Raw genomic sequence first — 26,195 nt, forward strand, 5'->3', positions numbered from 1 at the left:
GTCACCTCTTGTGCTCATTGACGGCACTTTGAACAGCGGACGTTACATTTCAGATGTGTTACGACCCGTGGCTCTACCCTTCGTTCGATCCCTGCGAAACCCTACATTCCAGCAGGATAATGCACGACCGCATGTTGCAGGTCCTGTACGGGCCTTTCTGGATACAGATACATTCTCCAGATCTCTCACCAATTGAAAACGTCGGGACGTTTGGTCAATGGTGGCCGAGCAACAGGTTCGTCACAATACGCCAGTCTTGATGAACTGTGGTATCGAGTTGAAGCTGCATGGGCAGCTGTACCTATACACGCCATCCAAGCTCTGACTCAATGCCCAGGCGTATCGAGGCCGTTATTACGACCAGAGGTGGTTGTTCTGGGTACTGATTTCTCAGGATCTATGCACCCAAATTGCGTGAAAATGTAATCACATGTCAGTTCTAGTATAATATATTTGTTCATTGAGTACCCGTTTATCATCTGCATTTCTTCTTGGTGTAGCAATTTTAATGGCCAGTAGTCTATGTGTGCCGCCTGCCGTAGAGGTAATACGTTATGTTTTCCCGTTAATCGGTCTACCTTTTATTAAAATCCCTGCAGCATTTCTGAGATTAGCCTTCACATACAGACAGAAAAGCTCGGCGGGTGACTCTATAACTTGTATAGATAGTTGGAAATGAACAAGACATTATTTAATTTACGTAAATACTATTATGGACAGAACAGAAACTCAATACCAATAAAATCAAGTACTTATTTCAGTTACAGAAAGTTTCTGCTGCATGAGGACTAACCACACCTGAAGTGTCCAGAGTCGTGCTTCGACTGTTGAGTCAGCAGAGCAGTTGCATGTGGCGTTAAGTCAGAAGTCCCAGGTTCGAATCACGGTCTGGCAGACAGTATTAGTCTGTCAGGTAGTTTCTCCTCTGACGTTTGCTATCGTCTTACTTTCAAGCTATTCCCATTCCGTGCAGTCAGTCCATCGCGACAACATTAACTACCGACGCGTGTGGAAATTCGTAGCAAGTTCCTTCATTGTAGGAGATACTAATGTGAGCCAGATGCATTAGAAGGGCAGTAAGAGAATGTTTTCACTTCCGTGTAGCACAAACACTCTCAGAAAAGTCTTCCTAGCACTTAAATGTAATTGTTTTTATCTTTCAGGAAAGGTTTATTCTGGCGGATACATTTTAAAATTTTCCGTACGTCTGTCGTCGTCAGATATTTTGCTGCTCAAACAACAAAATTCGCTTATTGCGTTTAGTGTCTTGATTTCCTAATGTAATTCCCTTAATTCGACTGCACTTCATTTTCCTTGTTTCTCTTTAATCGCTGTTCATCTTGTAACTCATATAAATGAACGAAATGATAATTTATGAACGGTTCGACGTTAATATGTATTATTTGACACTACGTAGCGTATCCTTGACTAGAGTATGTGGCTGTCTGCTTAAACGTATGCAATAGTTTTGTTGTGTATAAAAATAAACGTACTCGTTTTTGCTTCAGACTCGCTCCTGACACTTTATTAAAAATTTTGTGACAAGGTAGGAAAACCGCAGTAATAAATATGGGCTCATTTCATGTAGGTCTTAGCTGAGGAGTACTTCTGTCCTTCCTGCCTTCTGGCCGGGGGGTTTTCTGCATCAAGATGCGTGTAACCTTTATGACTGCGCAGTGTGATGTAACGAGTCCTGTTTTTTAGCTAACAGTAAGTCTGGCTGTATGGGGCCTTGCGCGTAATCTTCAGAGTGTGACACGCTGATAATGCTGCAGCGGCAGCTCCCGTGTGAGGGAAGAAACGCCGACAGAGCTGAGAGCGGCTGCCAGCCATGGAGAACCGGAAAGCGAGGAGCGCATCTCAAGGTGGGTCACGCAGCCGAATGCTGTGGTGTCTTCATTCGCAGCAGCCTGGCCCAAGGTGCGGTACTGGCGTTAGTCAGATCGTTAAACACAGTGACACTTTTCGTTGGAGAACTTAGATTCCTGGTCTTACAGTCTTCCAACAACTCGATTACATTTAGGTTCTGTTTTTGCCTTTTAGTCTCGCATTGTCACACTTACCCTCCCTCTACGCCCTCATGAGGACCATCACGAGACAGAATTGTTTTAAAAAATGGCGATTAAAACTCTTATATTTTTCCTGAATCTCAGGCGAAGCCGGTGTATCTATTGTTAAGTGCGGTGGCAGAATCAGCGGATAGTCGAATTCTTATCTGACAAACGAAGGTGGTGATTATTCAGAGGGCTGTCGATCTCTGTACTGCAAAATAATTATCTAGCAACAACCCATGGTGCCAGTAGATAATTTCTGCTTATGGCGATTTACTGAAGTTGGTTTGTGGCTAGTATTCCCATTTTAATATTCAAAACTTTGTTAACAATATACCTGCGATATACTACCCGCAAGGTTCACCTCGTCTTCTGTGCCTAAAATCAATCTTTGAACTCACCTTTGTGCACACATCTCTCTCTCTCTCTCTCTCTCTCTCTCTCTCTCTGTGGGTATGTGTGTTCTTCCAGCTTAACGCTGTTCCTCTAGCAGCAATAACAGCCGTCAGACTCCTCTCTGTTGTCTCTATTCACTTAGTTTCAAGTTGAAACCTCCCCTTAGAAAAATTTATGAATGATTGTGCTGATAAACCTCTTACGTTATGTGATTTTCAAACAGCTGAGCAAAACTGAACGTACTCAGACATTACTCTCTTTACTTATTCTCATCAACACTAAACTGACACACAATATTTTTAGCGCAACGCAATCTGACTTTCAATAATCCCTAAAAAAGAATGGCCCTGACTAACAATAACCTATACCTTTCATGAATCACCTACCTCACAAAAATCTTAGTTACTCGAACTACTGCAATACAGTGAGCGCCACTACCGCCAGCTAAATAAAGGATTCTAACTACTGAAGGCACTAACTACTGATAGGCATAGTTAGCAAATGAAAGATTTTGATAGAGAACAAACAATGTATTTGCCTTAATAATGTTCAAAAGTCATCATATATATATATATATATATCAGTTCATGACATCCAGTCTTACAAATTTACTCTTTCTGGCGGACACACGTCCAGGTCGTCCGCTCTTAAAATTCTGCCCTCTCTCTCCCCACATCCACCACTGCTGGCGGCTCACCTCCAACTGCGCACTGTGTTGCCAACTCTAAAAAACCCCAGTCGCTAGATTAAATATCAAAACTCGCTAGAAAGTCGCTAAAGCTGATTTTACTAGAGGTGTACTGAAAATTTCGTGCTGTGAACGTTCGTTGCAATAAGCCAGTGGGGGGGGGGGGGGTAATAAAATATTAATAAAAATTGTCTCATACGTAATTGCTATATTGTCTTAATTTAATGACGTATTGCTTGCAACAACATACATATAAAATGCGCTAACTTTAATTAAACATGTTATCATAATTGATGCAACACATAAATTGTTGTTTCAATCACAGTAGTCAAATATACTAGAAATATACAACTATATTTGTAACACAAGAAAGCAAGAACTCAAATTAGGTTACAAAATATATATATACCGGTATGTGAGCTATTCATCGTCGTCACTCAGAAGAACGAACAACTGTTCTGTTTCATGCTTTGACAGAACTGTAGTTGATGTACAGGATTGAACGTCGTTCAAAATATTATGTTGCAGTTCGACTGGTTTTGTCGCAAAAGAGTAACTTCTGTTCATTCCAATAAGCTCCAATACGTCTGACGGTATGTCAAAAGATGCACAATCTTTATTTTGTTTCTTCAGCTGGTCTCTCAATATGATCAAAGCATTAATTGTCTTTAACGATAATCTGTTACGTTGTGTAGTTTTTATAACGTCCATAGAACTGAATATTCATTCCACTTCTGCATTTGAATGCCATAGGCATAGAACAGTCATTGCTAGCTGTGAAATCAAAGAAAAACGATTCTCACATGCGGCATTTTTATACTGCAAAACCTCACTCCAAAATCGAACAGTGTTAGTAGTGTTATTCCACGTAATGAAGTTGATATTATGCCATTCTTGCAGCATACGGTCAATGAAATCGCCACTAAAACCCAATTCTTTGGCTACATCCGCTACAGCATTATTTTTATTCACTTCTAGTGTTTCTTCAACATTCAGCATTGACGTTTTTCCAGGATCGTAACGTTACTTGGCAGTCTTTGTTGAACTTCTTTTATGAGTTTCAGACTAAACTGAATGCATCTCTTCTTCAAATAAACTTTATTTTCTTCAGACAAACTTGATTCAGACAATTTCTGTTCAAACATAAAGCCAAGGTTCGGATTTGCGTACATACATTTGCTTGGAACTGCTGTTGTCAACAAGTCAACGGTTGGAAAAACTGTTTTGTCCGAGTGATCACATGAGAAATACAAGTGTATCTAGTAATTTAGTGGGGTCATTGTCTTCTCCTTCAAAAGCTTTTATTTCTATTTGTACGTCTTTTAAAGCATGTTTAAGGTAAAACATGTAAAGATGATTTGAGTCGTCACCATACATCTTGTACAAAAGATCGGCAGTGTAACAATTGTCTTGAACCATGGCAAGTGAAAAATGTAGCTTTAGTTCTTCCCACTGCTCCAGAATTCTTCGTATTGCTGGTTCAATTGAAAGCCAACGTGTTGCACAGACCTTCAAAATTTTTAGTGGCTGTTTTCCACAATTTATTGTCTCATAAACGTTTTTATATTCCTCTTGTCTTTTGGGTGAAATGGAGAACCAATTGTAGGTTTCCCGTACAAGAAACTCTATGTTTCTAGGTATGGTATTCACTGAGGCGTACGAAACTGCAAGCTGAAGAGAGTGACAAACGCAACGGATCAATACAAAATGCTTCAAACCATATTCTCTCTTGAGTTGTACGAAGAGTCCATTGTTTATTCCAACCATTGCAGAAGCATTATCTGTGCAAATTCCTACCATATTAGCGATTGGAAGTTTGAGAACTTTCAAAGAATTCACAAGAACAGCAGCCAACTTTCTTGCATCTGCAGTTTCTACTACAGCGAGTTTGAGGAATGCTGATCTAATGGTTTGGTTGTTTACACTATAGTACCGTTTAACGATACCTAGCATTTTAGATATTGATACATCTGTGGATTCATCTATTAGTACACTGTATTTTTGGTTACCTATATCTTCAACCAATGATTGTGTAAAATATGGAGCCAAAACTTCAGTTATAATGTTAGTGCACTTTGAACTATGTAAGTGCATGTTTTTAGCGCCCTCATCACCGGAAAACACCTTCTTGCACAGTATTCCTAAATGATCTACAGCTAAAATAGAACAATGTTCAGCAATAAATAAAGAAAGGGCACCTTCCGCTCTGTTTGCTATTCTAACTAGTTTTCGGAACAATTTTCACAGGTAAGGTCGTTTGTGTTTTTTTTAAATCAATTTTTTGTTTATGCTCAATAGTTTTCGAATGCTTTCTAATATCACACAATTTAGCATAAAACTCTGTTGCACATACTTGACATCTTGCCTTGGATAAGTCTTCAACGACTGGTTTCAGCCACCCATTGAATTCAGGTTCTGCTTCTTCTGCGGTAAATCCATTATGTAAGCCGCCACAACATAAGTTTCACCAATTTATAATCACTGAAAATACATTAAGACTCAGGCGAACTAGAGGTCATGAAACAATCTACTCACTCGGTAACTCGATATCAGTCCTATTGTTCATTGTTTAAAACGTAATAATGTCTGAGATACCCCCACCGAATTGTTCTTGCGCATGTGGTAATAATTTGACTGCGAGTTAACATTTCGAAAAATTAGAGGTTGCTGGACAGAAATGTATTTTATTATACTTAATATTACGTATGTTTTTTGTCAATTCGAAAAATAAAGGGAGTTCAAAAGTTGAATAATTATAGATCGATACGCAATCGACGATAACAGGCTAGTGGGTAATGAATAATGAATTGTTCTGTAGTCAAGGTTTTCTTACTCTGTAGGCAATTCCCACATTCAGATTTACTAAATGTTGAACAATGCTACATGATCTGCTAAGAACTTAATTTAACTTAGTAAATCTAGAACAAAGTCAGTGTAGTACCCATTCTATAGTTAAAATCTTAGTTTTGTTAATGAAAATACTGGCCCAAAATAGTTTTGATTTGTACTTTAAAAGTTGTCAGTACTGCAAAAGTCGCCAGATAAGTCGCTAAACAATTTATGTCGCTAAAACGTTTTTTTTTTGTCGCTAAGACGAAGGCAAAAGTCGGCATTTCTAGCGACAAAGTCGCTAAATTGGCAACACTGCTGCGCAACGCTATACGCTGTTCACATCCAACTGCCCACCACTACAACAGAGAATATTTCAACAATGCCAACTAGCCACAGACTGTACACAGCACAGTCAGTGATTTTCATACAGAGCGCTACGTGGCGTTATCAATATTCAAACCTAAACAGCCTACTTAACAAAGTCATCACCATCTTTGTACGACAACGTTAGTGTGCCACTAACTTACTGTTCCCGTATCACGGGTTTCGTTCTAGCTACACGTACAAGTTTTACGTCTTCGTATGTCTTGATCCTGTTTTCGGTCATTATTTAGCGGACGATCTGCAGAAGGCTCAAGTGCTGTAAAGCATAAAATGTCCTCTCCGGTGTTGATTCTGGAGAACTCTGGCTGTTTCAAGTTCTTTGACATTCAGAAATAACTGATAACAGTCACTTTTTCAATACATTAGATTTATTGAAGGCATTACCGGATACTGTTCTTTCTGTGCCCGACAGGGATGTGACGTAGCAGCTAATGCTGTGGCCCTTCAGTCTTTCTCGGCGAGATTACCATCTACAGATTTTTGTTCTTGCCTCGCTTTTGTTAACGCTCTTCGCTGCGCTCCTAGTTTCGATCACTTTAGCACAACTTATGTGCACAGAAAGGTAATATGATCACCTTTCTTCTTTCCAGTTGTATTTATCTAAGGATTTTTCCCGGCAGAGAATGCCGTATCGAATGTTCTTTACACTCATAATTGTGTAGTAGAATAGATAAGAGTGCGACCTACCGGAGATGAATAACATCCTCTGAAATTGGTAGGTAACGCATTTATACAGCAACATATGCTAGTTGCATCAGGAAGTTATGAAATGTCGATAGTGAGCCAAAACAAAAAAAGCTCCCTCATAACTTTATAGCAGCTTCAGATTGGCTACTTAAATCAGTACGTATAATCAACTTTAAAAGTTGCTGTATGCGCTACGTGTCGCGTTTGTAGCCTTTGCTACATTTGCTCCAAGTCAACAGTTCCAAGTTGTTTCGAGCTCTAGCTAGTCCAGGCACTGCCTATTTTAATCGTTACCGCTCCTAACATGGGCGACGTGTTTGATGATTCCCCGTGGCCGAAATACTTGTGTTTAGTTGCACTTTGTCATGACGAATGCCTGTCAGTTTGTACGAGTAACTCATTTCCTCCTCCAAATTGGGCCCATTAAAATTTCAGCAGTTGGGGAAGCTACTACGTCTCAATAGCACAGTATGCCCGCCTTTTTTTAAAAATAATATCGCAGATTTTTCTGAGGGGCGCGCCTCCATATGACAGCTGTAGGACATTGTGGGCATAAAAGAAAGAAAATGTGGTCACAGTGCTGATACTATACGAATTAATGTCAGTACGCAAATCCTTCGCGGCATGCTTGTACTGTAATTGTTAACCGAATGCGTACACTGTGTGAGATTTGTGACACTTTGTATCTGGTCTAAGGCGCTGCAGTCCTGGACTGTGTGGCTGGTCCCGGCGGAGGTTCGAGTCCTCCCTCGGGCATGGATGTGTGTGTCTGTCCTTAGGATAATTTAGGTTAAGTAGTGTGTAAGCTTAGGGACTGATGACCTTAGCAGTTAAGTCCCATAAGATTTCACACACATTTTTGAACACTTTGTATCTGTTTCCCGCTGTCGGTTTCTGTGGAACAGAAAGAAGAACATTCTGCTAGAGATTTAACTGGACTAGAATGTGTACGACAGAGCATGATTTTCGTATCCATTGTGTATACAAAAAATATAGCAGAACAAATGTACAGTGCTCAAAGGATATCTGCTGCAGTAAATCTCTACTTTCGATGAACAGTTGATTCGACTACAAGAAGTTAGCAAAGGTGTAGAACTTTCTGACAGAAGTAGTTTGGGCCCAATTCAAACCCTCGATCGTCCTTCCTAACATAAGTTTTGTGTAGCTAAATCAGCATTTGTAGCTACGGTTACTTCTGAGCAACGTGAAAGATTGCGATATCGTTACACAAACAGCCGGAAGGCAATGGGAAGACGGCTCTCGAAGAGGGACAGATGCACAGCAGCGGGGCTAACGCGGCGCGGTCTGCACAACTCCTCCTGCGCGTTCACCTACACCCACGTCCGCCCCGATAGCTGAATGGTCAGCGTGACGGACTGCCGTCCTAAAGGGGTCGTGTTCAATTCCCGGCTGGGTCGGGGATTTTCTCCGCTCAGGGACTGGGTGTTGTGTTGTCCTCATCATCATTTCATCCCCATCCGGCGCGCAGGTCGCCCAATGTGGCGTCGAATGTAGTAAGACCTGAAGCAAGGCTTCCGGACCTGCCCCGCAAGGGGCCTCCCGGCCAATGACGCCAAACGCTCATTTCTATTTACCTACACCCACCACCCGCCCGTAACCAGAGGGCGGTCTCGCCGTGCTTAAGGCTGGGAGTAGGCGACTGCTGAGAATGTACGAGGGTCACTCCAAAAGAAATGCACACTATTTTTTTTTAATCCATCTTTTATTCTACATGTTCGAAAGTTTTACATTGTGTAGATACATCTTTTAGGAACAACATTTTCATTTCTCCACATAATTTCCAACTGCCTTACGCCATCTTGGAACCAGCGGCTGTATACCCGCACGGTAAAATTCTGGACCAACCTGTTGGAGCCACTATTTGGCAGTGTGCACAAGGGAGTCATCATCTTCAAACCTTGTTCCACGAAGAGAGTCTTTCAGTTTCCCAAAGAGATGTTAGTCACATGGTGCCAGGTCAGGACTGTAAAGCAGGTGTTTCACTGTTGTCCATCCGAGTTTTGTGATCGCTTCCATGGTTTTTGACTGACCTGTGGCCGTGCATTGTCGTGCAGCAGCAAAACATCCTCCTTTTGCTGATGTCGAACACGACTCAGTGGAGCTTGAAGTTTGTTCAGTGTCGCCACATATGCATCAGAATTTATGGTGGTTCGCCTTGGCATGATGTCCACAAAAAGAGTCCTTCGGAATCGAAAAACACCGTACCCATAACTTTTCCAGCAGAATGTGTGGTTTTGAATTTTTTTTTTTCTTGGGTGAATTTGCATGATGCCACTCCATTGTTTGCCTCTTCGTCTCTGGTGAAAAATGATGGAGCCATGTTTCATCACCTGTCACAATTCTTCTAAGAAATTCATCTCCACCATTCTCGTACTGTTCAAAAAGTTCACTGCATACCATTTTTATTGTTTCTTTGTGAGCCACTGTCAACATCCTGGGAACCCACTTGGCAAAAACCTTTTTTAACGCCAACACTTTCAGTATTCTGAAACACTTCCTTCCCTATCCCAACGTAGCGTGACAATTCGTTCACTGTGATGCGTCTGTCAGCAGTCACCAATTCGTTAACTCTCTGCACATTGTCTGGAGTGTGTGCAGTATGAGGCCTGCCACTGAGAGGACAATCCTCAATATTTCCGTGCCCACTTTCATCATGTAACCTGCTTGCCCACCGACTAACTGTACTGCGATCGACAACAGCATCTCCACCTCTTGTGGGTGTTTCCCACTGTCTCGTTTTCACGCGACAGGAATTCTATGACAGCACGTTGCTTCTGACGAACGTCAAGTGTAGCAGCCATCTTGAAGACATGCTGTGACGGCGCCACTCACTGGAGCAGGTTGAACTAAGTTTGAAAACTAGCGGGAAGGATGTATCTACAAACTGTAAAACTTTCACATATGGAGAATGAAAACTGTATTTTTACAAAAATAGTGTGCATTTCTTTTGGAGTGACCCTCGTAGATCTATACTGGACAAGTCACCGTACGGTGTGTGGCGGAGAATACTTTGTGTATCACTGTGACCTTCCGCCTTTCCAGCTCCAGTCGCGAGTAGTTACCGGGGAGAACGAATGTTAACGATCTTCGGTGTGGCCTCGAATCCCTCCGATTTTACCTTCACTGTATTTTCACGAGATATACTTAGGTGTAAGCAATACACTGGTTGACTCTTCTACAAAGTACACTCACGTAATTTTGACAGCAAAGCACATCCTCATACACAACTTCTCTCTCGTACTGTCTGCCACTGGACTGACCTCCACTACATACAGATTCAGCCTTTGTATTTCCCTTTTCGGATTTTGTAACTTTTCCTTCTATTTTCAGCTTCTTACAACCTACACTCCGACTCGTAGTTTTCTATACTGTGTGGCATAGGTAGGCTGTTTATGTTCACTCGCTCTGGTGAGAATACCAAACCACAGGGAAACGAACACACGTTCCTGTAAGTCCGCGATACACTGAGTTCACGACCTAAGAAGTCCAAGACGTAGCGAAATCGGCGCAGAAATACACTGAAGAGGCAAAGAAACTGGTCCACCTGCCTAATACGGTGTAGGGCCCCCGCGAGCACGCAGAAGGGGCGCAACACGACGTGGCATGGATTCGACTAATGTCTGAAGTAGTGCTGGAGGGAACTGACACCACGAACCCTGCAGGAATATCCATAAATCCGTAAGAGTACGAGGGGGTGTAACAGCACATTGCAGGGCATCCCAGATATGCTCAATAGTGTTGACGTCTGGGGAGTTTGGTGGCCAGCAGAAGTGTTTAAACTCAGAAGGGTCTTCCTGGATCCACTCTGTAGCAATTCTGGACGTGTGGGGTGTCGCATTGTCCTACTGGAATTGCCCAAGTCCGTCGGAATGCACAATGGACATGAATGGATGCAGGTGATCAGACAGGATGCTTACATACGCTGTCACCTGTCAGCGTCGTGTCTAGACACAATTACAGAGCCTCCACCAGCTTGAACAGTCTCCTGCAAACATGCAGGGTCCATTGATTCATGAAGTTGTCTCCATACCCATACACGTCCATCCGCTCGATACAATTTGAAACGAGACTCGTCCGACCAGGCAACACGTTTCCAGTCATCAACGGTCCAATGTCGGTGTCGACGGCCTCAGCGAGGCGTAAAGCTTTGCGTCGTGCATTCATCAACGGTAAACGAGTGTGTCTTTGGCTCCAAAATCCCATATCGATGTTTCGTTGATTGGTTCGCTCGCAGACACTTGTTGATGGCCCAGCATTGAAATCCGCAGCAATTTGCGGAATGGATGCACTTCTGTCACACTGAATGATCCTCTTCAGTCGTCGTTGGTCCCGCTCTTGTAGGATCTTTTTCCGGCCGCAGCTATGTCGGAGATTTGATGTTTTACCGGATTCCTAATATTCACGGGACACTCGAAAAATGGTCGTGCGGGAAAATCCCCACTTCCTCGCTACCTCGGAGATGCTGCGTCCCATCGCTCGCACGCCGACTGTAACACCACGTTCAAACTCACTTAAATCTTGATAACCTGCCATTGAAGCAGCAGTAACCGATCTAACAAGCACGCCAGACACTTGTTGTCTTGTATAAGTGTTGGCGACCGCAGCTTCGTATTCTGCCTGTTTACATATATCTGTATTTGAATATGCATGCCTATTGCAGTTTCTTTGGCGGTTCCGTGTACAACAGTTCCAGATCAGTAGCCACTCGAGACCGGAGAACAGTCCATTTGGCCGTGCAGATGTGCGACGCGAGTAGCTGGAGAGTACAACGAGCCGCCAGATCGGGCCACACACGCACACAAAGATACGCGCGCGCGTCCACACACACACAAACACAGCGCAGGCTCAGCCAGCGGCGGGCAGCCAGCGCCGTGCACCTCTCGCCGGTGGCTGCCGTTAGAAAGGCGGCCCATAGCCTCAGCACATGTGACGTGTCAACGTCCGTGCTAGGCGGGGAATACGAATCACTGTCTGTTACAAAACGTAGAACGTTCCCTTTCTCAAAAATGGTTCAAATGGCTCTGGACACTATGGGACTTAACTTCTCAGGTCGTCAGTCCCCTAGAACTTACACTACTGGCCATTAGAATTGCTACACCACGAAGATGACGTGCTACAGACACGAAATTTAACCGACAGGAAAAAGATGCTGTGATATGCAAATGATTAGCTTTTCAGAGCATGCACACAAGGTTGGCGAAGGTGGCGATACCTAAAACGTGCTGACATGAGGAAAGTTTCCAACCGACTTCTCATACACAAACAGCAATTGACCGGCGTTGCCTGGTGAAACGTTGTGATGCCTCGTGTAAGGAGGAGAAATACGTACCATCATGCTTACGACTTTGATAAAGGTCGGATTGTAGCCCATCGCGATTGCGGTTTATCGTATCGCGACATTGCTGCTCGCGTTGGTCGAGATCCAATGACTGTTAGCAGAATATGGAATCGGTGTGTTCAGGAGGGTAATACGGAACGCCGTGCTGGATCCCAACGGCCTCGTATCACTAGCAGCCGAGATGACAGGCATCTTATCCGCATGGCTGTAAAGGATCGTGAAGCCACGTCTCGATCCCTGGGTCAACAGATGGGAACGTTTGCAAGACAACAACCGTCTGCACGAACAGTTCGATGACGTTTGCAGCAGCATGGACTATCAGCTCGGAGACCATGGCTGCGGTTACCCTTGACGCTGCACCACAGACAGAAGCGCCTGTGACGGTGTACTCAACTACGAACCTGGGTGCACGAATGACAAAACGTCATTTCTTCGGATGAATCCAGGTTCTGTTTACAGCATCATGATGGTCGCATCCGTGTTTGGCGACTTCGCGGTGAACGCACATTGGAAGCTTGTATTCATCATCGCCATACTGGCGTATCACCCGGCGTGATGGTATGGAGTGCCATTGGTTACAGGTCTCGGTCACCTCTTGTGCTCATTGACGGCACTTTGAACAGCGGACGTTACATTTCAGATGTGTTACGACCCGTGGCTCTACCCTTCGTTCGATCCCTGCGAAACCCTACATTCCAGCAGGATAATGCACGACCGCATGTTGCAGGTCCTGTACGGGCCTTTCTGGATACAGATACATTCTCCAGATCTCTCACCAATTGAAAACGTCGGGACGTTTGGTCAATGGTGGCCGAGCAACAGGTTCGTCACAATACGCCAGTCTTGATGAACTGTGGTATCGAGTTGAAGCTGCATGGGCAGCTGTACCTATACACGCCATCCAAGCTCTGACTCAATGCCCAGGCGTATCGAGGCCGTTATTACGACCAGAGGTGGTTGTTCTGGGTACTGATTTCTCAGGATCTATGTACCCAAATTGCGTGAAAATGTAATCACATGTCAGTTCTGGTATAATATATTTGTCCAATGAATACCAGTTTATCATCTGCATTTCTTCTTGGTGTAGCAATTTTAATGGCCAGTAGTGTAAAACTACTTAAACCTAACTAACCTAAGGACAGCACATACATCCATGCCCGAGGCAGATTCGAACCTGCGACCGTAGCGGCCGTGCTGTTCCAGACTGTAGCGCCTAGAACCGCTCGGCCACACCAGCCGGCATTCCCATTCTCCTGTGCGTTACCTCCTACTCGGCAGTACTTCCGGAGATCTGAATGGGGGAAAAATCCGGAATCATTTGCCAATGGAGAGATCATCATGACATTTTTTTCTATTACTGGGCACATGTACTGTGGCTACACATTCTACTTCTTTGTTGCATTCGTTTCCGTCATAGTAGACCGAGCGGCATGTCACATCAATCCTTCATACGTAGCCGATTTACTGTTGTCATATTAGCCCCAATTCTTATCACTGCATAGGCAGTGGGGCTTCTGCGCAAAGTAAGTCACCTACGACGTCAAAGATGACGTTATCGGATTCCTCCACCCCTGTCCCGTTTGACAAGGATCAATCGCGATATGTGCAAAAAGGCGGGAAATTAAACAAAATGGCGGGTGACTAGAAGATAGCGGAGGTTTCGTCTACTCATATGATATCGTCTCGGAAGCAGGGTGTAGTCCTAATTATAAATTGACGAGAAATTAAAATGTCGAAAATGGCGTATTGTGCTGGTGAAAGTAGGTCACTTGTGCTAAGTGCAGAATCCGAGATGGATGACCTGCAGTACTGGCGCAGCCCTGCTGTGATGTCAGAATCTGAGATGGCGATCCGACGTGACGAACTCTGTGACGACAGAATCCGAGTGAAGGGTGTGCGATACCGGCGCAGCCTCACTGTGACGCCGGAATCCGAGGTGTGTGGCCTGGAATGTCAGCGCAGCTCTGTGACAGCAGAATCCGAGGTGCCAGGACAAAGGGAAATAATTTGCCTGAGAGAAAGCGCCCAGTCTCGTAGAGATGAGTAAGGCTGTTTGTAGAAGTCAGGTCACTTGTCCTCTAAGCGCTGGATTCCATCCTGCCTGTCCTAAGTAAACCAACTCTCCTGTGACGTCGCCATTCAAACAACTGTCACTCTGAGTTTTTGTTTGGTGGGAAGTTCAAACTGACAAGGGCAAATGTCACACAGCATCGTGTTACTGCATTCAAAAATCGTAAGCCTACTCATTCCCCTAGGATAAAGTCCATACGTTTGGAACTGTATGCCGTGTGGTAGGAACAGCTGCTCCTCTGCTTAAACAAACACTGTGGTGCGCGGCAGCTGACGCTGAGCACTTGCGCCGTGGCTGGGCCGCCACCCGGTGTGTGGTGTGAACGCAGGACACAAGTGGGACCGGCCAGATCGCCTGCGACTGCGTCCACTCTTAGAGACAGGCAAACTCGTTCATCCTTGGGAACTAGTTCGCTGCTGATCGTTCTTTTTTGGGAACCGTTCATTTTTATTCGTTCACCGTTCATTTGTGCTTGGTATATGGTTCTTATGAAAAACTGCCGCCGTCCGTGGTGGCCGAGCGGTTCTAGGCGCGTCAGTCCGGAACCGCGCGACTACTACGGTCGCAGGTTCGAATCCTGCCTCGGGCATGGATGTGTGTGATGTCATAAGGTTAATTAGGTTAAAGTAGTTCTAAGTTCTAGGGGACTGATGACCTCAGGTGTTAAGTCCCATAGTGCTCAGAGCCATTTGAACCATTTTTGAAAAATTGCCTCCCCCCTGGAGTATGGAGTTTTTATTTATTACAGAACTCTTACACACTTTTAGAAGTAATTTCTGTGATTGTGTAGGACCTCTCGTTTAGCCAACCGTAGCCTTGTGTGGCTGATCGCAGGGAAATAATATAGGGTGGCGTACGAAAAACCGGGCCAGAATACAGACTGCTCGCCAATTCGGACGATGTGTTGCCCGTTACGAGCAGATACAACAAACAGGCAAACATGCAATAATTACGCAGTGAATAAATAACAATCTAATGCAAGCAACAATTGCGAAACAATCGATGACGATGTGTAGAGAGCTGGAGCAGAGAACATGAAAATCTCACGCGACGCGCATGAGCTATAGCTCATGTAGTCTTGTAAACCTGTTGGTGGCTGTTTCCCAACTTAATGGACCACAAGTGCCTTGTATAAAATTCTTCTTTTCGACTTCCACTACATAGCTATGCTACGTTGTAAACAATAATCGTTTACACCCTATACATACTTCACGTTGTCTCTGAGTTCGTAGGAGAAGTAGAGACTTTATGGAAGCATAAAATAAAATGTGGTTTTCTCATACTTGCGTCACACGGTTAGTAAAAATTAGGTTTTTATGTTGCATTATTAAAGTTAATGCAGCAATAATAATAATAATTAAGTTTGTAGTAATAAAGTTTATGGTTTGAAAGCTCCTTCTGAACAAATCTTTTTGAGATAATAAGTAAATACGATTTTATGGCAATCTATGTCTTTTCAAATGGAGAGGCACCGCTTTTCCTACTGAGCCAAAATGACCCACAACCCACTTTTTTCCCCCAAGAAACCAAACTAGCAAGTAATACAAATTGGAAACAACCAAACTTAAAAATAATTAGAGCCTTCTAAAATGTAGTGTTTTATATATGAAAGATACACGAAAATCGTTTTATATTAATTTTCTTACACTAAAAATTAAGCAAATTATTGAAAGTTAGCTGCTAAATCAAGTCGATGAAACCAAAAAATATATGAATAACAACAAAAAACTTGCCTTGTTAAAGTATATCTTTGGTGTTCATCGATATAATGAAGTGAGCTGATATGCCCTTTTGTTACCTGAAAAGACGTACCTATTACATACAAGTAATTTTTATGTAATTTACGTAACTATAAAATACTTTTTGATTACCGGTCGTAGACACTGAATAGCCAGAACCAAGTGCAAGAACAGTTTGAAACACATGTAAAATGGGCGAGCGCAGTCAACGTAACGAACAACTGGATACTGAACTAACTAGGAGCAGTCGGCAGTGGAACAGGACAGGGGGTCATGCGAAGAACGACGAGGGAGACCGTGACTGAGACGAGCACGCGACCGAGGCTGGAACGAGAACTGCCGAAGTGACCGCCGCGACCGAAGTGAACTATGAAGCGATCGTTCTTCGTTCCCGGGAACTATAAGTAGACCGCCGCGACAGAAGTCAACTATGAACTGATCGTTCCTTGGAATTTGTTCCTCGGTCCTTACGTTCATCTTGGTGAACCGTTCTTTTGCACCCGTTCGTTCGCGAACTACCCATCTCTAGTCCACTCACACGTGGTGTGTCTGAACAGCTGTGTGAGTGGTGTCATATCTGGACGGCAACTTGCTGCATGTGTGCGTGCGGCCGGCCGAAGTGGCCGTGCGGTTAAAGGCGCTGCAGTCTGGAACCGCAAGACCGCTACGGTCGCAGTTTCGAATCCTGCCTCGGGCATGGATGTTTGTGATGTCCTTAGGTTAGTTAGGTTTAATTAGTTCTAAGTTCTAGGGGACTAATGACCTCAGAAGTAGAGTCCCATAGTGCTCAGAGCCATTTGAACCATTTTGTGTGCGTGCATGCGCATGGGTCTTCAGTGACTTGAGGAGAATCGATACACGGCGTGCACTGCATGTGACTGGCTGTGTAAACAGACATCGCTGCTGTATCTATTTTATAAATCATATAGGGATATCCATAACTGTAGCCACTGTGTTATGCTTGCTAGACACACATCCACGATAATTTCATTTAGGTTGAATATTCAATGCCCTGTATCCCGTTTTTGGTTTAGTACTGTACCTAATGTCTTTCAGATGTGAATAACTCTCTCTGCTTATTAACAGCTGTGCTGCGTTTCACTCAAACGATGTCTGCTAGTTATATGTTCCTATTGTTTTACATTGCATACATGCAGTGTTGGTTAGTGCTCTTTGCAGTTACGAGAACCGACCACTGAACGTGAGATTCGTCGTAAATGTGATACTATCTGACTCGTTATGAACAGGTGTCTGTGGTGGAGTTCACTAATAGTCAGTGTAAAATTCGTAGCGGAGTTCAGTACACAGCTAATGCAGAGCGCGCGCGCGCGGTGTGTGTGTGTGTGTGTGTGTGTGTGTGTGTGTGTGTGTGTGTTTCCATGAAATACGCACTTATACATCATGGTTTTTATCCTCCTATAAACTTCCAATGATTACCAACACACAACCACGCTGATAATAAAAAAAGCGGTCATGGTTCCAGACAATTTTCAGTTTGAAAGCGTTCAAAGTTAGTGCCCGTAAATAACTTCTCGTGCACGTACGAGGGAGAGTGAAATGAAAACCTTACATTTGTAATAAAAATCGAAATTTCGCACCATTATCCCTGTAAGTTGGCGAGCGTGCTATAAACAGCGTGCAGATTGCCCTGTAGGTGGCAGCATAGTGCAGATGTACACATAATGTCGCAGTATCAGTATAAAGATGGCTGCCGCACTTGTGACTTGCACCAGGGAAGAACAGCGTTCTGTTATTCGGTTTTTGCGTAGTGAAGGTGTGAAACCTATTGAAATTCATCGACGAATGAAGGTCCAGCACGGTGATGCATGTTTGTCAGAGCAGCAAGTCTACGAATGGAGTAGGAAATTTGCAAATGGTGTGACTTCAGTGGAAGATGCTCCTGGTCCAGGTCAGCCACAACGAGTTGTGACTCCACAGAACACTGCAGCAGTTGAAGCCATAGTGAAGGAAAACCGCCGAGTGACACTGAATGACATTGCAGCATGTTTACAGATTAGTCATGGGTCAGCACACCACATTGTGCATAATGTGCTCCAGTTTCACAAAGTGTCTGCAAGATAGGTACCACGGCATCTGACTCCTGAAATGAGAGAACGACTTGTCGATGCTTGTGAAAAACTTCTTCGGCGCTTTGAACGAGAAGGTGATAGCTTCCATGCAAGAATCGTTACTGGGGACGAAACCTGGTTTCACTTCCACCAATCGGAAACGAAGAGAGCGAGCAACGAATGGCGCCATTCCTCATCACCAAAACCAAAGAATTTTCGAACAGAACCATCATCAGGGAAGGTTATGCTGACTCTCTTTTGGGACGAAAAGGCGTCATTTTGGAGCATTACATGCCTAGAGGGACCACTGTCACCAGTGCATCATACGGAGATCTCCTAAAAATCATCTACAGCCTGCAATCAAATCAAAGCGACGTGGATTTTTTGCAGCATGACAATGCAAGGCCCCACACTGCCCATACAACAGTTGCAACAATCACAGACCTGCATTTTGAGTGTCTTCCTCATCCACCATACTCACCAGACCTTGCCCCAAGTGATTTCCATATGTTTTGACCACTCGAAGACGCAATGGGAGGAAAGAAGTTCCGTTCTGATGAAGAGGTACGCCACGCAGTGCATAAGTGGTTGCGCGGACTACCAAAAGAATTTTTTTCTAAAGGAATTTATGCACTTTGTACGCGCCGGAGGACTTGCATTGAGCGTGGGGGAGATTATGTTGAAAAGTGATACAGCTTTGTACCACTTCTGCACAATAAATATTTTTAAAAAATATTTAAGGTTTTCATTTGACTCACCCTCATAGCTGTTACATGTATCTGAGATGCATGAAATATCAACACAGAAGAGCGTCTTTCCTATACAGGCAAAAACTCACAGTCATTTTGTATTCGACGACGAGCTATCACTGAACATGCACTTATTGGAACATGGGAGCAAGTCGTTTCCATAGACCTGTTGTACTGGGAGAACCCACATTAAAACCGAAAGTTACATGAACCATGGACCTTGCCGTTGGTGGGGAGGCTTGCGTGCCTCAGCGATACAGATAGCCGTACCGTAGGTGCAACCACAACGGAGGGGTATCTGTTGAGAGGCCAGACAAACGTGTGGTTCCTGAAGAGGGGCAGCAGCCTTTTCAGTAGTTGCGAGGGCAACAGTCTGGATGATTGACTGATCTGGCCTTGTAACAATAACCAAAACGGCCTTGCTGTGCTGGTACTGCGAACGGCTGAAAGCAAGGGGAAACTACAGCCGTAATTTTTCCCGAGGGCATGCAGCTTTACTGTATGATTACATGATGATGGCGTCCTCTTGGGTAAAATATTCCGGAGGTAAAATAGTCCCCCATTCGGATCTCCGGGCGGGGACTACTCAAGAGGATGTCGTTATCAGGAGAAAGAAAACTGGCGTTCTACGGATCGGAGCATGGAATGTCAGATCCCTTAATCGGGCAGGTAGGTTAGAAAATTTAAAAAGGGAAATGGATAGGTTGAAGTTAGATATAGTGGGAATTAGTGAAGTTCGGTGGCAGGAGGAACAAGACTTCTGGTCAGGTGACTACAGGGTTATAAACACAAAATCAAATAGGGGTAATGCAGGAGTAGGTTTAATAATGAATAGGAAAATAGGAATGCGGGTAAGCTACTACAAACAGCATAGTGAGCGCATTATTGTGGCCAAGATAGATACGAATCCCACACCTACTACAGTAGTACAAGTTTATATGCCAACTAGCTCTGCAGATGACGAAGAAATTGAAGAAATGTATGATGAAATAAAAGAAATTATTCAGATTGTGAAGGGAGACGAAAATTTAATAGTCATGGGTGACTGGAATTCGAGTGTAGGAAAAGGGAGAGAAGGGAACATAGTAGGTGAATATGGATTGGGGGACAGAAATGAAAGAGGAAGCCGCCTGGTCGAATTTTGCACAGAGCACAACATAATCATAACTAACTCTTGGTTTAAGAATCATGAAAGAAGGTTGTATACATGGAAGAACCCTGGAGATACTAAAAGGTATCAAATAGATTATATAATGGTAAGACAGAGATTTAGGAACCAGGTTTTAAACTGTAAGACATTTCCAGGGGCAGATGTGGACTCTGACCACAATCTATTGGTTATGACCTGTAGATTAAAACTGAAGAAACTGCAAAAAGGTGGGAATTTAAGGAGATGGGACCTGGATAAACTAAAAGAACCAGAGGTAGTACAGAGATTCAGGGAGAGCATAAGAGAGCAATTGACAGGAATGGGGGAAATAAATACAGTAGAAGAAGAATGGGTAGCTTTGAGGGATGAAGTAGTGAAGGCAGCAGAGGATCAAGTAGGTAAAAAGACGAGGGCTAGTAGAAATCCTTGGGTAACAGAAGAAATATTGAATTTAATTGATGAAAGGAGAAAATATAAAAATGCAGTAAGTGAAACAGGCAAAAAGGAATACAAACGTCTCAAAAATGAGATCGACAGGAAGTGCAAAATGGCTAAGCAGGGATGGCTAGAGGACAAATGTAAGGATGTAGAGGCCTATCTCACTAGGGGTAAGATAGATACCGCCTACAGGAAAATTAAAGAGACCTTTGGAGATAAGAGAACGACTTGTATGAATATCAAGAGCTCAGATGGAAACCCAGTTCTAAGCAAAGAAGGGAAAGCAGAAAGGTGGAAGGAGTATATAGAGGGTCTATACAAGGGCGATGTACTTGAGGACAATATTATGGAAAAGGAAGAGGATGTAGATGAAGATGAAATGGGAGATATGATACTGCGTGAAGAGTTTGACAGAGCACTGAAAGACCTGAGTCGAAACAAGGCCCCCGGAGTAGACAATATTCCATTAGAACTACTGACGGCCGTGGGAGAGCCAGTCCTGACAAAACTCTACCATCTGGTGAGCAAGATGTATGAAACAGGCGAAATACCCTCAGACTTCAAGAAGAATATAATAATTCCAATCCCAAAGAAAGCAGGTGTTGACAGATGTGAAAATTACCGAACTATCAGCTTAATAAGTCACAGCTGCAAAATACTAACACGAATTCTTTACAGACGAATGGAAAAACTAGTAGAAGCCAACCTCGGGGAAGATCAGTTTGGATTCCGTAGAAACACTGGAACACGTGAGGCAATCCTGACCTTACGACTTATCTTAGAAGAAAGATTAAGGAAAGGCAAACCTACGTTTCTAGCATTTGTAGACTTAGAGAAAGCTTTTGACAGTGTTGACTGGAATACTCTCTTTCAAATTCTAAAGGTGACAGGGGTAAAATACAGGGAGCGAAAGGCTATTTACAATTTGTACAGAAACCAGATGGCAGTTATAAGAGTCGAGGGACATGAAAGGGAAGCAGTGGTTGGGAAGGGAGTAAGACAGGGTTCTAGCCTCTCCCCGATGTTGTTCAATCTGTATATTGAGCAAGCAGTAAAGGAAACAAAAGAAAAATTCGGAGTAGGTATTAAAATTCATGGAGAAGAAATAAAAACTTTGAGGTTCGCCGATGACATTGTAATTCTGTCAGAGACAGCAAAGGACTTGCAAGAGCAGTTGAATGGAATGGACAGTGTCTTGAAAGGAGGATATAAGATGAACATCAACAAAAGCAAAACAAGGATAATGGAATGTAATCTAATTAAGTCGGGTGATGCTGAGGGAATTATATTAGGAAATGAGGCACTTAAAGTAGTAAAGGAGTTTTGCTATTTGGGGAGCAAAATAACTGCTGATGGTCGAAGTAGAGAGGATATAAAATGTAGGCTGGCAATGGCAAGGAAAGCGTTTCTGAAGAAGAGAAATTTGTTAACATCCAGTATTGATTTAAGTGTCAGGAAGTCATTTCTGAAAGTATTCGTATGGAGTGTAGCCATGTATGGAAGTGAAACATGGACGATAAATAGTTTGGACAAGAAGAGAATAGAAGCTTTCGAAATGTGGTGCTACAGAAGAATGCTGAAGATTAGATGGGTAGATCACATAACTAATGAGGAAGTATTGAATAGGATTGGGGAGAAGAGAAGTTTGTGGCACAACTTGACCAGAAGAAGGGATCGGTTGGTAGGACATGTTCTGAGGCATCAAGGGATCACCAATTTAGTACTGGAGGGCAGCGTGGAGGGTAAAAATCGTAGAGGGAGACCACGAGATGAATACGCTAAGCAGATTCAGAAGGATGTAGGTTGCAGTAGGTACTGGGAGATGAAAAAGCTTGCACAGGATAGAGTAGCATGGAGAGCTGCATCAAACCAGTCTCAGGACTGAAGACCACAACAACAACAACAACAACATGTCAACATGTCACAAGATCAACCGCTCTCCCATCACGAGACAGAGGCGCGCTTCATACTGAAAAAATGTGTAAGTTGGAGGCGCGATGAGTTTAGATCGCGAGGAATCCGAAGGAAATGGGCTCAGTATTCAATCACACACTCCTTTTCGACATGACATCATTTGACTGCTTACAATAGTTTGGTGACTCGGTGCAAGCTCTACTGTCACGGTATAGATGTCTCCAAAAGACTGATGCTACCAACAGCTACAAGAGGACCCTGGAACAGACAGATCTCTAGTCTCAAATTAAAATGGCTCTGAGCACTATGGGACTTAACTGCTGAGGTCATCAGCCCTCTAGAACTACCTAAACCTAACTAATCTAAGGACATCACACACATCCATGCCAGAGGCAGGATCGGACAACGTGGAGACGCATCGTGCACATAGCCAGTGCAGCCAGCCGCATCTCCTCATCTTTCTTTGAGAAATTTGATATGAGGAAAGAGAAATATGAGATCGAAGCGACGGGAAGAGACGTTTCGTTGACGTGGGAAGTCGTCGAGAGCAGTGGTTTTGTACTCAAGGAACTGGGTAAAACGCGTTGATATGACGGAAAAATATGGTAAAATAGCGAAATTTATCGAAAAAGCCTGAAACAGAGGACAATACTGTGAAATAGCAAAAGCTGATGGAAAATACGTAAAATTGAGGAAAATACGATAAACGTGTGGATGAAGTAGGGTAGTTACATGTTCGTTTGGGTATATGTAAAATCATTCCATTCCATTCCTCTCTGTTGTGGTGGCTCTGAGTAACGGAATTGCACCGAGGGTTTAAAACAGCATGGTGCAAGTCAGTACTGGACTCCGACATATGCAGCGTCCATTGAGCAGTGGCTCATTCCAGAGATATCACATGGACAGAATATATGGTAATGTGCCAACATCCACTATCTATCACATCAGTGTATGATTACGCAAAAGTCATCGTAAAATCTCGTGGTCTGTCCATTTATTTATGACGTCCGAAAAGCACAATACCTGCTGTCTGTTTGCGATTCTGATTGGCTAGAAGAGCTATATGTTAAAATATTTCGTGGAAGTGGCGGAACATCTCGTGGAGTAAGAACGTCAGTTCCTTCTACCTTGGAGTATGCCGAATATCGTGCAAGAACATATGTAACCAAATAAAAGGCGCGAGGGCTTTTTAATCGCAATTACACCCTTTATTCATTGACAAATAAGTTCTAACGATGATGTGGTGGTGGGGGTTAGCAACTGGGAAACCATGCTAGGCTCTACAAAACGACACCCAGCTAGTGTGTGTGTGTGTGTGTGTGTGTGTGTGTGTGTGTGTGTGTGTGTGTGTGTGTGTGGACATACCATAATTTCTCGGAGGCTGTGAACCTATAAATGATAATCATGCTACATGTCGGGAATGTGTATGTATTGGAGTGTAAAGGTAGTGTGGTCGATGTTCCAACATGTATGAAGAAAATGATGTGGGTGAGAGCAGGGGAGCAAGACAGATTGTGGCACATTTTGTTAGTGTGGGTTGCTTACATCAGGGGCAGATATGGCCTGAGTGCATACCTGCCCCTGATGCAGGCAACCTGCATCAACAAAATGTACCACAATGTGTCTTGCCGCCCCCCCCCCCCCCTTACTGATGTATGATATTCCCTCAAACCATGTGAAAATATATGAAATTCTGGAAATTTCCATATGATAACCGATGATTTCAGGATAAAAGTGTCACAAATACTGTCATTTTTTAGGTGTGAGAAATGAATATTGTGGCTGATATCGGCTTTGAGATTGGTTAATTAATTCAACACTGATGAAGCATTTCTCATCCACAGAGCTCAGAAAGCAAATACTCTTGTGATCCTGGAGTCTGGATATGGTCGCAACTCGTTGCAGAAACCGCGGCAGCAAGCAGGCGTGGCTGGAAACAATATTGTCAGGAGGCCCCATTGTGCTGGAGGAACCAGCCCAGCCTTTGTACACCAATTCAGAGAGGGGCCGCTGTCCGCAGAAGGTGCCTCAATCCCCCGTCAGGCCAGTGCCAGTCGTGGCAGTTGCCTCGTGAGTCGTGACCATTGGGCGCAGTGGATGACCGACCGACCTCGCTGGAGATATCCAGCACCGTGACCATATGCAGCACATGTGCCTCTGTTTTTGGGAAATGTGTATGTTTGCAGTGTATGTAGGGACGCCTGGCTGTCGATAGCTACATGCAGAAGTGATGATTTTGTATGGTGCAGCATTTTGGTGGGTAAATTCAGTAAGAACTAATCAGGATACTTCATTCACAGGAAGTTCTAAGACGTCAGAGTGTCACAAAACATCGTTCGTGGGTGGGCATAGGAGTCCTTACAGACTGGTTCGAACAATACAGGAGCAGAGCCAAGCACCTATGGGAAGTTCCCGTGACGTCAGAGAGTCTCGTGATGCCTTCTTTGTTCAAGTGTTCAGAGATAAGTCCATGGAGACCAGCCTCCTCTGGTTCAGTCAGGTGGAATGCTGTCACTCACCTACAATCGTGGCTGCAGACCAGCAGTTGTAAGACATCGAAAATTCACTGAAAAAGCCAGCCATTTTTCACGCCTGTGGGACAGTCCTTCGAATTCTAGGAGAATCCTTTACACATCCAATCTGTTGTGTGTCTGTGTTTTTTTTTGCGACCTGTTGTGGGTTTTGAAAAATGTCATGAAATTATAGATGTTCGATTGCTCTGATTTTGCCGTCTGTGCTTGGACACCGGTGTTGGTCTCCCATTGTAGAACTTTGCTTCGAAAAGTGAAGAAAATGAAAAATAAATGCTGTAACATGGTGTTGGTGGTTAGTGTTTAACGTCCCGTCGACAACGAGGTCATTAGAGACAGAGTGCAAGCTCGGGTTAGGGAAGGATTGGGAAGGAAATCGGCCGTGCCCTTTCAAAGGAACCATCCCGGCATTAGCCTGAAACGATTTAGGGAAATCACGGAAAACCTAAATCAGGATGGCTGGAGACGGGATTGAACCGTCGTCCTCCCGAATGCGTAATGCTGTAACATCCTTGATCTCAGAAGCAAATATAAACTAAATACGCTCTGCATTTCAGAAAGGTGTCGAACACCACAGAAACGCTCTGCATTTCAGAAAGGTGTCGAACACCACAGAAACAGATATGTGCATAGTCCGATTTTTTAACATCGCTGCAGTTCTCGTTTCTCCGTAATATCTATGTGTATACCAGTTTAGGGCGTTGTTTCAATTATCGTTGTAGACCAAGTCTTTTTCCTGATGATTGACAAGTGGAGCAGAGAGATTTTTAGCGAGTTGTAAGTGAAGGGAGCGTGCTATGTAGAGGTACTATTTATTTTGAATCCACCTGCTACTAATTTCGAGTGGTGGTGCGAATTTTTTTTCTAGCAGGATAGCACCAGTTGTGTCAGATTGTCAATTTTGAGTCATACTCTGATTTTAGGCACTTGTTGTGTAGCACTATGCATGTAGATGTGTAATTAATAGTCATTTTTGCTTCAGTTTCCTACCAAAAATAAATAAAGTACAGTAGCCTAACGATCATATCTGGCAACTGGATAGAGACTGACCGTACGCCACCTTTTCCAGTGGCAGGCTTGTTGGTTGTGGGTGTGTGACGTCATAGGAGCGTCAGGAGTGGTGGTAGAGTTAGGTTA

At 43.7% G+C, this 26,195-nt stretch overlaps 1 protein-coding gene across 2 annotated transcripts in view; it reads left to right on the forward strand.

Annotated features, from left to right (window-relative positions):
• Positions 1-26,195, forward strand: part of LOC124798517 (synaptic vesicle glycoprotein 2C-like) — a 525,025-nt gene that overhangs the window by 171,431 nt on the left and 327,399 nt on the right. The window contains exon 1 of one of the 2 annotated variants that reach the window (XM_047261963.1): positions 1,789-1,865. The exons of the other annotated variant lie outside the window; for it this stretch is intronic. Coding sequence (XP_047117919.1) covers positions 1,832-1,865 — 34 coding nt within the window. The 5' untranslated portion in view covers positions 1,789-1,831. Of the gene's footprint in view, positions 1-1,788; positions 1,866-26,195 lie in introns of those variants that run through there. 2 annotated transcript variants of the gene reach the window in all.

Source organism: Schistocerca piceifrons, chromosome 5 (assembly GCF_021461385.2).
Source record: "Schistocerca piceifrons isolate TAMUIC-IGC-003096 chromosome 5, iqSchPice1.1, whole genome shotgun sequence".
Classification (NCBI taxonomy): domain Eukaryota; kingdom Metazoa; phylum Arthropoda; class Insecta; order Orthoptera; family Acrididae; genus Schistocerca; species Schistocerca piceifrons.